Consider the following 12,675-nt stretch of genomic DNA (forward strand, 5'->3'; position numbering starts at 1 on the left):
CTTTATCAGCAAAGTAATGTCTCTACTAATACTAATGATGGTTTTAAACAGCAGTCTCACTGATGGTGAACTGCAAAGAGATGATCTTGCCACCTGTAGACAGTCCATGTGATCAAAGCCTTAGCAGGGAAGGAAGAAAATTCTGAAGAGTGAATTGTTCTGTAGTGTCACTTATAATAAAGGGAAACTTGTCTAAGAAATTTTATCTTAAAGTGAAGAATTCCTTTAATATTTTCACCATCAGCTTAGCATGGTCCTGTTATTTTGCTACTGAGACACTTAAACTTTTGTTTTTCTTACCTCTTACAGAGGAATCAATTGTTTAAAATTAAAGCAGAGAGCAGCAGCCTTTGAATGTTAATCTGGGTTTGGATGGAGATATCAAAGACTGCTGTCAGAGATTATCAGACACGTGTTTAACTTTGTATGTATTCATTGGATTATCTATAGAAAAAACGAAAATATGACAGGTTTTAATAAAATATGAGTTTTTTTTTAAAGATAATATCTCCTTTTACTTATTATCAACAGTATGCTATTAAAGGTATAGTTAGGATATCTGCCAAGTTTATAACAATTTTTCTCCTTCTCTGGAAACTAATGTCTCTCCAAATGACCCTTGGGGCTGAGTCCCCTGGAACCATGCTTGTATTCAGTGAACTTCACACATGAACCACCCATGTCACTGGTGACTGACAAGTATAGATCCCAGATCTGATTTCCCGAAACTCTTGTTCCATAATCATAGACACCTGTCATGCCCAAGTGAATATGATTCTCCTACCCTAGGTATCTGAATTCGATTTGAGAGGCATCCAGCCAGCAAGTATCTGCAGATGAGGACAACTGGACATGTGGACGCAGCAGTCCTAGGGTGGACGTCTTTCACCACAAACTGAGCCAAGTTGATCAGTGAAGCTAAATATCCAGTCTGTACGTTAGCATGGGATGAAAACATATGTGCAAAGAAAATAGAGAGGAAATGTGGGGAGAGACTCTAGTGCCTCAGTCTAGCTGTTTCTTCAGGCCTGATGGCATTCCTATTACTGGACTTCATTACACCTGATAAAAGAAATGTTCACATGCTGAGGTGTGGGGAAGTCATTCTGGCTTATACACGTTAACTTGACTTTTTTGCTAACTAGAACAGTCTGTTTGATAACATACATTGTGTATCTGCTTTAATTATTTAAAAAAAAAAAAAGAGTGCATTGACCAGAAGTAAAAAAAAAAAAAAAATTGTCCAAGTTTAAAATAGGATTAAATGCTTCCCTTCCTTGGACATCAGTGCTAGTCCTGCTGGTTGATAAGACTCCCTTTTCATGTGCCACCGCCATGCTGACTACCTGTGTACGTGTTGACCTGGCTTTTCGGAAAACTTGAAGGAAAGAATCCCTAACTTGTTTGGTGTTCCTTGCTCTGACAAAACATGAAACTATGCTGAAAACCCTGCTTATCCTGAACAGTTTTTGAGAGTAATCATGGAAGCTGCCTTCTGGGTTATTGTCTTCAGTTTGGCTCAAGTAAAACTCTATTTTACTCCCATTATAGATAGTTTGGAGAAGGAAATGACAACCCATTCCAGTATTCTTGCCTGGAGAATCCCAGGGATGGTGGAGCCTGGTGGGCTGCCTTCTATGGGGTTGCACAGAGTCGGACACGACTGAAGCGACTTAGCAGCAGCAGCAGCATCATAGATAGTTTACTGAATGTTTTCATCAACACAGCCCCACCCAGGTTTGTTTGTTCACTTGTTTATTTATCATTAAAAGAAGATGACACAGCTTCTCTATCTGCAAACAACTAATTTGCCCAGTTAATTTACAAAAAGTAACTAAATATCTGTGACTTCAGTTCAGTTCAGTTCAGTTGTTCAGTCGTGTCCAACTCTTTGCGACCCCATGAACGGCAGCACGCCAGGGCTCCCTGTCCATCACGAACTGCCTAAGTCCACCCAAATCCATGTCCATCGAGTCGGTAATGCCATCCAGCCACCTCATCCTCTCTCATCCCCTTCTCCTCCTGCCCTCAATCTTTCCCAGCATCAGGGTCTTTTCCAATGAGTCAGCTCTTCGACTTCAGTGGGTCCATAATTTACCCAGGGAGAAACTGTAGAGTATGATATATGATGAAATTTTTATAATAGTTACTTCTTATTTACTGTCTATAATCTTCTGGATACTTATGAATACTCATGTTTTAAGTGCTTATCGATGTTTATTTCTAATATTTAGTGCAGTCTTGTGAGGCTGAAATGATTATCCCCATTTTATAGAAGAGGAAATCCAGGACCCAGAGTGTTCTAAATTACACAGCTAGTGACACAGTTAGAATTCACACTGTGGGGTGCTGCTTTCTGTTTTGAAAGTCAGATAAGGTCCATCCAGCAAAATGACAGTCTTTCCTGAAAGCCAAACACCTCACTTGATCTCCAACGAGCTTTCCATTTCCTCCAACCCACCACCCTGTACTTGTCAATTCAACAAATGACACCTCAATTTTATCTGGTTGGTCAGCCCAAGGTTCAGTTAAACCTATGTTTCACAAAACTCCACAAAGTTATCTTTTACTCCTTTCTGTTTGCACACATTCTCCCTCTGTCCCATCATCAAATCCTTCTAGATCATCTCCATAGACTCAGAATAGATCTCTTCTCACCACTCTGAGCCTTGTTCTGTCCATGGGGATGTCACCAGTCTCCCTGTTTCTATTCCTGAGCCCATCTCATTGCATATTCTGTCCACTGCAATGTGTACAGAAGAAATCTTTTAAAACATAAATCTGCTCATGTGGATTTTCTGCTCCAAACTCTCCAATAGCAACATGAGTTGGCCTGCCTCGCCCTTGTCCTCCTCTGTCTCCCTCACATACTCTCCAGCTCTGATGTTTTCCTAGCTGATTCCCAAACATTTTGAGCAGGTTCTTCCCAGTGCCTTTCTGCTTGCTGTTTCCTTAACCAGGGATGTGCTTATATGGACGCAGACCCTTAACCTAGACTCAGAGGTTTACTGAAATCTGAATGAATGAAGGAATTGATACTTTTTAAGTTTAAAAAATCAAATTTACAAGGCTTGACATATTTTCTTTACTTATTATAAGAATCATTCTCCTAAAATTTCCAATTCAGAATATAACCTTTTTCAGAATATGCTCATGTTTCCATAAAACCTTTATGCCTTTGCAGCTTACTGTTTTGCCTTGCACTCCTTGATTTATTCACTACAAATTGGAATGAATGTGAAAGGCCACAATGCTTTTGTAGCTACATGAAAGACTACAGTTTTTCCAATTGTGTTCTCTTTTACTGTGCCATATAAGTGATGTAAATTTATTTATTGATAACAGTGTTGACCACTATTTCTCTCTTTCAATTTTTGGGATAAAGATCTGACTGTTAAGCTTTCTGTTTGGAAGACAAAAACATCATAGTGTCAATACACATAAAGATGGTAGACCTGGTTCCTCAGAGATAAGAAAAAGAAAAACAAAAACAATCCCACTGTCCCTGTTGTGGATTATTCATTCATTCGTTCATTTAAAGAGCACTTATTTCTGAAAGAGTACGTTTGTCTACTGAAGAGATGGTAGAACCAGGACCAGGTTCTAAGTTTCTAGATCCGCGGGCTTGTTCAGATGGTAGAATACATTATCTGCTGCAGATTTTTCAATTTTTCAGTCTAAGATTTTAAATATTAATAGCTGATGTTGTACAAAAGATACTTAGACGAACACATTTCAATTTTTCCCATAGAAATGGATCATTAAACTTAATATTTGTCTTCACTCTTAGAGACATTATTCCATGTTTCATATTTAATCAGTAACTTTCCTAAAAACTAACATGCTCTAACCATTATAGTTCTTAGAGATGCCTAGCAAGCATTTTTACTTTATTTTAAGATTAAGTTTTGCTTGGTTATTAACCAGTTCATTAAATATTTATATGCTTTTAAAGAATAGAATGTGATACTAACTCTTCCTGAAGAGTTTATATAAGTAATAATTCACAAAGGACAGTGTATCTATGTTTGAATGAAGCAAACACCTCGGTTAGTGGATGGGCACCTTGGAGAGGTTAAAGGCAAAATGCAACTGTTTCATAGGATGATAATCTGGTTGTATTAATTCAATCAAACTTTTACAGTGGACTTACTATGGTTACAAAAGTGAATAGGAAACTTCCCCTTTTAACAAGTTTCACAATCCAGTAGGAGAAATGGAGACAGAAAAAAGAACATGTGACCAGCAGAAAGCTAACAACTCAGGTGAAAGATTCAAAGGGAGTGTAAAGTAATACAGAGGCCTAGAAGGGGAAGAGGTACTTAGAGACACTGCAATTCATATATTCATTCTGTACTGAGTTCTGAATTCACACCTGCCAATTCGTTATCTTTCATACACTAAGAGAGTAGGATATTTAAATGAAAAACCAACCACATGGTCTTAAATTACTAACAAAGTTTGTAATATAATCACATTATATTTGTCAAATATTTATGAGTTATGTTCATCTTTATCATGTTCCAGGAGAATCTTCTACATACATGACTATTCACATTATGTTCATAATTATTTCTTTTTGAAATGAATCAAATCTCCTAAATATAAGAAAACCTCAAGATAGTTCGTTTCTTAAAATGTAAGCTATTCAACTGGAACTAACAACAGTGATGGAACCTGTACAATGAAAGCTTTTCTCAAAATGGCCCCATTTAAATGCAATACTACAGTCTGTTGCAAATGACACTTGTTTCCTGCAACAAATATCATCTACTATACTGATGGTATATGAATGTCTTTGAAGATTAGCTTGACGCCCAACCAGTTTAACTCCTCCTAACAACTGATTTCTCGAGAGTATCGAGAGTACTTACATACTCTTCATACCCCTTGTGGGCTGGCAGAGGGAGTGCCCTGTATCCTGGCATGGTGGGCGATCCCCGGGCTCGTGGAGTAGGAACGCCTCTTGCTACAGGGGGTGCTGGAAGAGCACCACGGGTCACAGTGGTCCCTCGAGGGGTGAGAATGCCTCGTCCAGGTGGTGGGGGAGGAGGAATGGCTCCCCCACGTCCCCTAGGAGAAACAGGCCATGTACAGATGAGAAACAAGTGATGAGAGAAAGGAATTAAAGCTGGCAAATCTCTCATCCTACAGGCTGTATACAATGGGATGTAAACCACATTTATTTCTGCATGTCTGAGAGTGTGAGTGTGTGTGTTTAATGGAGATCTTTAGGATATAAACTATTTTTATCTCCACAGAATAAGCTTTGTAAATATTGGGTATGACTTAGTTATCATAAAAACCATGTAAAATACTTCGATATTTTTATAACATTAAAAATTTAAAGCAAAACAACCAAACATCAACCCACTCTGATTTCTATTCCAAGTTTACCAAAAAGGCACAAATGTCTAATATATGAGTCACTGGACCATCCAAAGCACCTAATTTTTAATGTCTCATCCATGCTGGAGGTTACTGACAGTGATAGGCAATTTTGTCACTTAAAAAAAAAAATCTGTCTGCACTTTGACAATATTTGGAGCTATCATGGTATCATTCTGCTTATTATAGTAGCTTAGATTTAAAGTCACTTGAATCACAACTCATTGTCACGGATTTATTGTTATGCATGTAACCCTTTGAACTGGCAAAGTCCCTGATATAATTTATTTCCTGTGGTAACTATGGTGCTAGTAAACACATATGGACTCTGCTATAAAAATAATAACTGAGTATCTTGCACTGTAGTGCTGGACACAAAAGTAACTTGTATTAAAAGCATGAGATCAAATGGCTGCAGTTAATTCTTAAGTATTATGAGGCCTTTGGAAAGGTTGAGTGTTTGTCTAAAATCTTTGGGCAAACCATGGTTATTTCAGTTTTTATTTTGTCTGAAATTTTGGCCTCCAGAAAGCACTACTTTCAGCAAGATCACTAAACCTTTTAGGAAAATGATGATCATGGGATGTAGAATGGGAAAAACTAGAGATCTCTTCAAGGAAATTAAAGATACCAAGGGAACTTTTCAGGCAAAAATGGGCACAATAAAGGACAGAAACGGTATGGACCTAATAGAAGCAGAAGATACTAATAAGGGGTGACAAGAAAGCACAGAACTATACAAAAAGATTTTCATGATCCGGATAACCACAATGGTGTGACAACACATCTAGAGCCAGACATCCTGGAATGCAAAGTCAAGTGAGCCTTAGGAAGCACCACTACGAACAAAGCTAGTGAAGGTGATGGAATTCCAGCTGAGCTATTTGAAATCCTAAAAGATGATGCTGTTAAAGTGCTGCACTCAATATGCCAGCAAATTTGGAAAACTCAGCTGTGGACACAGGACTGGAAAAGGTCAGTTTTCATTCCAATCCCAAAGAAGGACAATGCCAAAATATGCTCAAACTACCACACAATTGCACTCATCTCACATGCTAGCAAAGTAATGCTCAAAATTCTACAAGCCAGGCTTCAACAGTACAACAACTTCTAGATGTTCAAACTGGAGTTAGAAAAGATAGAGGAACCAGAGATCACATTGTCAACATCCGCTGGATCATTGAAAAAGCAAGAGAGTTCCAGAAAAACATCTACTTCTGTTTTATTGACTAAGCCAATGCCTTTCACTGTGTGGATCACAACAAACTGTGGAAAATTCGTCAAGAGGTGGGAATACCAGACCAACTGACCTGCCTCCTGAGAAATCTGTATGCAGGTCAGGATGCAGCAGTTAGATCTGGACATGGAACAACTGACTGGTTCCAAAGAGGTAAAGGAATACATCAAGGTTGTATATTGTCACCCTGCTTTTTTAACTTATATGCAGAATACATCATGAGAAATGCTGTGCTGGATGAAGCACAAGCTGGAATCAAGATTACCAGGAAAATATGAATAATCCCAGATATGCAGATGACACCACCCTTATGGCAGAAAGCGAAGAAGAATTTAACAGCCTCTTGATGAATGTGAAACAGGAGAGTGAATATGTTGGCTTAAAATTCAACATTCAGAAAACTAAGATCAAGGCATCTGGTCCCATCACTTCATGGCAAATAGATGGGGAAACAGTGGAAACAGTGACATACCTTATTTTTTTAGGCTCCAAAATCAAAAATTAGGCAAAAATTAGTCTATATTTCCGTAGTGGCTGCAGCCATGAAATTAAAAGACACTTACTCCTTGGAAGGAAAATTATGACAAACCTAGACAGCATATTAAAAAGCAGAGACATTACTTTGCTATCAAAGGTCTGCCTAGTCAAAGCTATAGTTTTTCCAATAGTCATGTATGGTATGAGAGTGCAACTCTAAAGAAAGCTGAGTACTGAAGAATTGATGCTTTTGAACTGTGGTGTTGGAGAAGACACTTGAGAGTCCCTTGGACAGCAACAAAATCCAACCAGTCCATCCTAAAGGAAATCAGTCCTGAATATTCATTGGAAGGACTGATGCTGAAACTCTAATTCTTTGGCCACCTGATTGTAAGAACTGACTCATTTGAAAAGACCCTGATGCTGCAAAGATTGAAGGCGGGAGAAGAAGGGGACGACAGAGGAAGAGATGTTGGATGTCATCACCAACTCAATGCACATGAGTTTGAGTAAACTCTGGGAGTTGGTCATGGACAGGGAGGCCTGACATGCTGCAGTCCATGGTGTCGCAAAGAGTCAGATAGGACTGAGTGACTGAATTGAATTGAACTGAACTGAACAGGTCGGGTTGTAGGTTATGCTTTTTGCTATGTATAGTAGGCAGTTGGCTCTTGTGATAAATGAGCCATTGTGGTAAATGAGCTTTAAGAGTGAACAATAAGAATACTGGTAAAGCCTTTAAACGTTTTCAATAGATTATAGAGCTGATGAATAGAGAAATTATTAGGGAACTTACTGTGAATCTAATGTATAGAAAATGATCTCCTACATTGGGAGACCTTGAAAGGCCCAGTGCCCCCTTCAATCACAATATATCTAAGATCATAATATTCTAAACTACTGTGATAACACAAAAGCCCATCTATAAAATGGAAATATAGACTAATTTTTGCCTTCACTGGGCCTCCTAACACTTCATATGTAAGGTGTGCATATATCCAGGTTTGCCCAGTGTAGTTCAGAATTATAACTGTTGTCCTGGTTTAGCATTTTAATACTTTTAAAAGTGTCCCTGGGTGAGTAGTAAATCGTATCACCATACTTTAAACTATAGCCACAAGTTCTATTTATGCCATTGAATAATCACAGGTAAGTTGTTATAACTCCCTGAGCCTGAGTTTTTATAACTGTTTTCTTAATAAGATTTCTGAATCTATACCAATTCTTCCTGCTCACATCAAATCTAATTTCTCATCCCATTTCTTCATCAACTGTCTCCCAGACAGAGCCCTGCCTGCCTCTTGCACCTGACTCATTATCTCTGATATCGTATGTTCTTATCCTGGAATGTTAACCCTATATCTCTCATCAACTCAGATCTTCAATTCAACTCAAGATTGATATCATCTATTTAAAACGTAGTGTTCCTGGCTGAATCAACACTCTAGTGTTCTTTTCTCTACTTTTCTGACTTCTTGAAAGTTTTCTATCCTTAATTCCACACCTCCTGCTCATTCCTGGATCAAATGAAACCTAGTTATTGTTTTCTCCACTTTGTTGAAAATACTCTTGACTGGTGTTACCAGTATCTTACTAGTTTCCAGATCCACTGGGTTCATTTACTCAGTTCTCATGTCACAGTACCTGCTACATTTATCACTGTGGGTTATGAATGCCTTCTTTGGATATGTATAACTCTGCTTATCTTCCCATTCCTCCTTTTTACTCTTCAGGTTTATTCACTGACATCTGCTCCTAGGCCCTCCTTGGGAGATGATTGTCACCATTTTCTGTGCCTCACAGTGCACTTTGCAATCTCTCTCTCTGATGGCTGTTAGCACTTTCCTCCCTACCATACACCATAACCTGGGCCATGTCTCCTTAGCTGGTCTGCATGTTAGAGTCACCTAAAGATTGCTGAAAATGTCCAGACTCCAGACTGCACTCCATGCTGATTAAATCACAGTCTCCAGCAGCAATGATCTTCAGTGATTCCAATGTACTAACTAGTTTGGCCGTGGGGTCACAAAGAGTCAGACATGACTGAGCAACTGAATTGAACGGAACGAGTTTGGGAACCAGTGCTTTGCATGTGTCATCTAACTTAAAAATCTTGACGAAGTTGTCACATAGCTGTTTCTAAGCTATTATAAAAGGTTGAGAACCAAGTCACAGAAAATACAAGTTATATTCCCAAGGACACACCAGCAATCCATAGACCCAGAATCAATTATAGGAATAATTATAGTCTTCATTAAAATTTGTCTTTTACCTAATTTTAATGGATGTCATTAATCTCTAACCAGGACAGACATCAGAGATTCATCCTGTGTAGGACCATTCTCTGATCTCCAACATCTAATCAGGCACTGAAAGTGAAGTGAAAGTGAAAGTCACTCAGTTGTGTCTGACTCACTGCAACCCCATGGACTATACAGTCCATGGAATTCTCCAGGCCAGAATACTGAAGTGGGTACCTTTCCCTTCTTCAGGGGATCTTCCCAACCCATGGACTGAACCCAGGTATCCGTCATGGCAGGCAAATTCTTTACCAGCTGAGCCAAATGGGAAGCCCAATCAGAAACTAATGCATAAAAATTTTCATCTCTAATCTCATCATTTACCTCTAATATTCTGAGTGGTATTTATTTCTGGGTGGGATAATGGACTTGCCTTTTCGCTGGGTTCTCTGCCATCAGTGTCTGTCTCTCTGTGTGTTTTTCTAATTCTTCTTTGTCATCACAGTGGTGATTGAGTCATCTTTCTTGGAAACAAATGTGATTACTCTTCTCTTCAACAGACTCCACTCGCTCTATCTATGTATTAGTTCTCATTGTAGTAAACAAACAAAACGTCAAAGACTGCTTCAAATGTCTTATTTTTCTATTGTTCATACTCATCCAACATGTTCAGTTCAGTTCAGTTCAGTCGCTCAGTTGAGTCCGACTCTGTGACCCTATGAACCGCAGCACACCAGGCCTCCCTGTCCATCACCAACTCCCAGAGTCCACCCAAACCCATGGTCATCGAGTCGATGATGCCATCCAGCCATCTCATCCTCTGTCGTCCCCTTCTCCTCCCGCCTTCAATCTTCCCCAGCATCAGGGTCTTTTCCAATGAGTCAGCTCTTTGCATCAGGTGGCCAAAGGATTGGAGTTTCAGCTTCAACATCAGTCCTTCCAAAGAACACCCAGGACTGATCTCCTTTAGGATGGACTAGTTGGATCTCCTTGCAGTCCAAGGGACTCTCAAGAGTCTTCTCCAACACCACACTTCAAAAGAATCAATTCTTCGGTGCTCAGCTTTCCTTATACTCCAACTCTCACATCCATACATGACCACTGGAAAAACCATAGCTTTGACTAGATGGACCTTTGCTGGCAAAGTAATGTCTCTACTTTTTAATATGCTGTCTAGGTTGGTCATAACTTTCCTTCTAAGGAGTAAGTGTCTTTTAATTTCATTGCTGCAATCACCATCTGCAGTGATTTTGGATCCCAGAAAAACAAAGTCAGCCACTGTTTCCACTGTTTCCCCATCTATTTGCCATAAAGTGGTGGGACCACAAGCCATGATCTTAGTTTTCTGAATGTTGAGCTTTAAGCCAACTTTTTCACTCTCCTCTTTCACTTTCGTCAAGAGGCTCTTTAGTTTTTCTTCACTTTCTGCCATAAGGATGGTGTCGTCTGCATATCTGACGTTATTGATATTTCCCCCGGAAATCTTGATTCCAGCTTGTGCTTCATCCAGCCCAGCGTTTCTCATGATGCACTCTGCATAGAAGTTAAATAAGCACAATGACAATATACAGTCTTGACGCACTCTTTTTCCTATTTGGAACCAGTCTGTTGTTCCATGTCCAGTTCTAACTCTTGCTCCCTGACCTGCATACAGATTTCTCAAGAGGCAGGTCAGGTGATCTGGTATGCCCATCTCTTTCAGAATCTTCCACAGTTTGTGGTGATCCACAGAGTCAAAGGCTTTGGCATAGTCAATAAAGCAGAAGTAGATGTTTTTTTCTGGAGCTCTCTTACTTTTTTGATGATCCAGCGGATGTTGACAATTTGATCTCTGGTTCCTCTGCCTTTTCTCAAACCAGTTTGAACATCTGGAAGTTCATCGTTCGCGTATTGCTGAAGCCTGGCTTGGAGAATTTTAAGCATTACTTTACTAGCGTGTGAGATGAGTGCAATTGTGCAGTAGTTTGAGAATTCTTTGGCATTACCTTTCTTTGGGATTGGAATAAAAACTGACCTTTTCCAGTCCTGTGGCCACTGTTGAGTTTTCCATATTTGCTGGCATATTGATTGCAGCACTTTCACAGCATCATGTTTCAGGATTTAAAGTAGCTCAACTGGAATTCCATCACCTCCACTAGCTTTGTTCATAGTGATCCTTCCTAAGGCCCACTTGACTTCACATTCCAGGATGTCTGGATCTAGGTGAGGGACCACACCATCGTGATTATCTGGGTCGTGAAGATCTTTTTTGTCCAACATGTAGTGGTGATATATGTGAAGGTCTTAAGTCTTCAGTTATGTAATGTTTTTATTGTTCAGTAGCTAAGTCATGTCCAACTCTTTGTTGGACCCACTTGACTATAGCACATCAGGGTCCTCTGACCTCCACTGTCTCCCAGAGTTTGCTCAAGTTTATGTCCATTGAGTTGGTGATGCTATCTGGCCATCTCATCCTCTGTAGCCACCTTCTCCTTTTGATTCAGTCTTTACCAGTGTCAGGGTCTTTAACAAGAAGCTAATTCTTCACATCAGATTTGTCATAGCTTTCTTTCCAAAAAGCAAGCATCTTTTGATTTCATGGCAGCAGTTACCATTCACAATGATTTTTGAACCCATAAAAATAAAATCTTACACTGCTTCCATGTTTTCCCCATTTGCCATGAAATGATGGGGTTGGATGCCATGATCTTAGTTTTTTTTTTTTTTTTAATTAATATTAAGTTTCAAGCCAGCTTTTTCACTCTCCTCTTTCACCCTCAGCAAGAGGCTATTTAGTTCCTCATCACTGTCTGCCATTAGAGCAATATAATCTGCATATCTGAGGTTGTTGATATTTCTCTGGGCAATACTGATTCCAGATTTTGATTCATCCAGACTGGCATTTTGCACGGTGTAATCTGCATGTAAGTTAAATAAGCAGGGTGACAATATACAGCCTTGACATACTCATTTCCCAATTTTGAACCAGTCAGTTGTTCTATGTTTGATTCTAATTGTTGCCTCTTGACACAAATACAGGTTTCTTAGGAGATATGTAAGGTACTCTGGTACTCCCCTTCTCATTAAGAGTTTTCCAGGTTGTTATGATTCACACAGTCAAAGGCTTTGGCAAAGTCCCTGAAGCAGAAGCAGATTTTTTCTGGAATTCCCTTTCTTTCTGCACGATCCAACAAATGAAGGCAATTTGATCTCTGGTTGTTCTGCCTCTTTAAAACAAAGGTTGTACATCTAGAAGTTCTTGGTTTATGTACTGTTGAAACCTAGCTTGAAGGACTTTGAGTATGAACTTGCTAGTCTGTGAAATTAGCCCAATTGTGAGGTAGTTTGAACATT

The 12,675-nt window shown here is 39.3% G+C and overlaps 1 protein-coding gene across 9 annotated transcripts in view; it reads right to left on the reverse strand.

Moving 5' to 3' along the window:
• KHDRBS2 (KH RNA binding domain containing, signal transduction associated 2) overlaps nucleotides 1-12,675 on the reverse strand; it is a 631,271-nt gene that overhangs the window by 282,084 nt on the left and 336,512 nt on the right. For 8 of the 9 annotated variants that reach the window (XM_081523653.1, XM_081523657.1, XM_081523656.1 and 5 more), the window contains exon 6: nucleotides 4,875-5,073. In XM_081523653.1, coding sequence (XP_081379779.1) covers nucleotides 4,875-5,073 — 199 coding nt within the window. The remainder of the gene's footprint in view (nucleotides 1-4,874; nucleotides 5,074-12,675) is intronic. The other variant, XM_081523660.1, reaches the window with a different exon arrangement.

Source organism: Giraffa tippelskirchi, chromosome 8 (assembly GCF_054371585.1).
Source record: "Giraffa tippelskirchi isolate mGirTip1 chromosome 8, T2T-mGirTip1v1.2.pri, whole genome shotgun sequence".
Taxonomy (NCBI): Eukaryota; Metazoa; Chordata; class Mammalia; order Artiodactyla; family Giraffidae; genus Giraffa; species Giraffa tippelskirchi.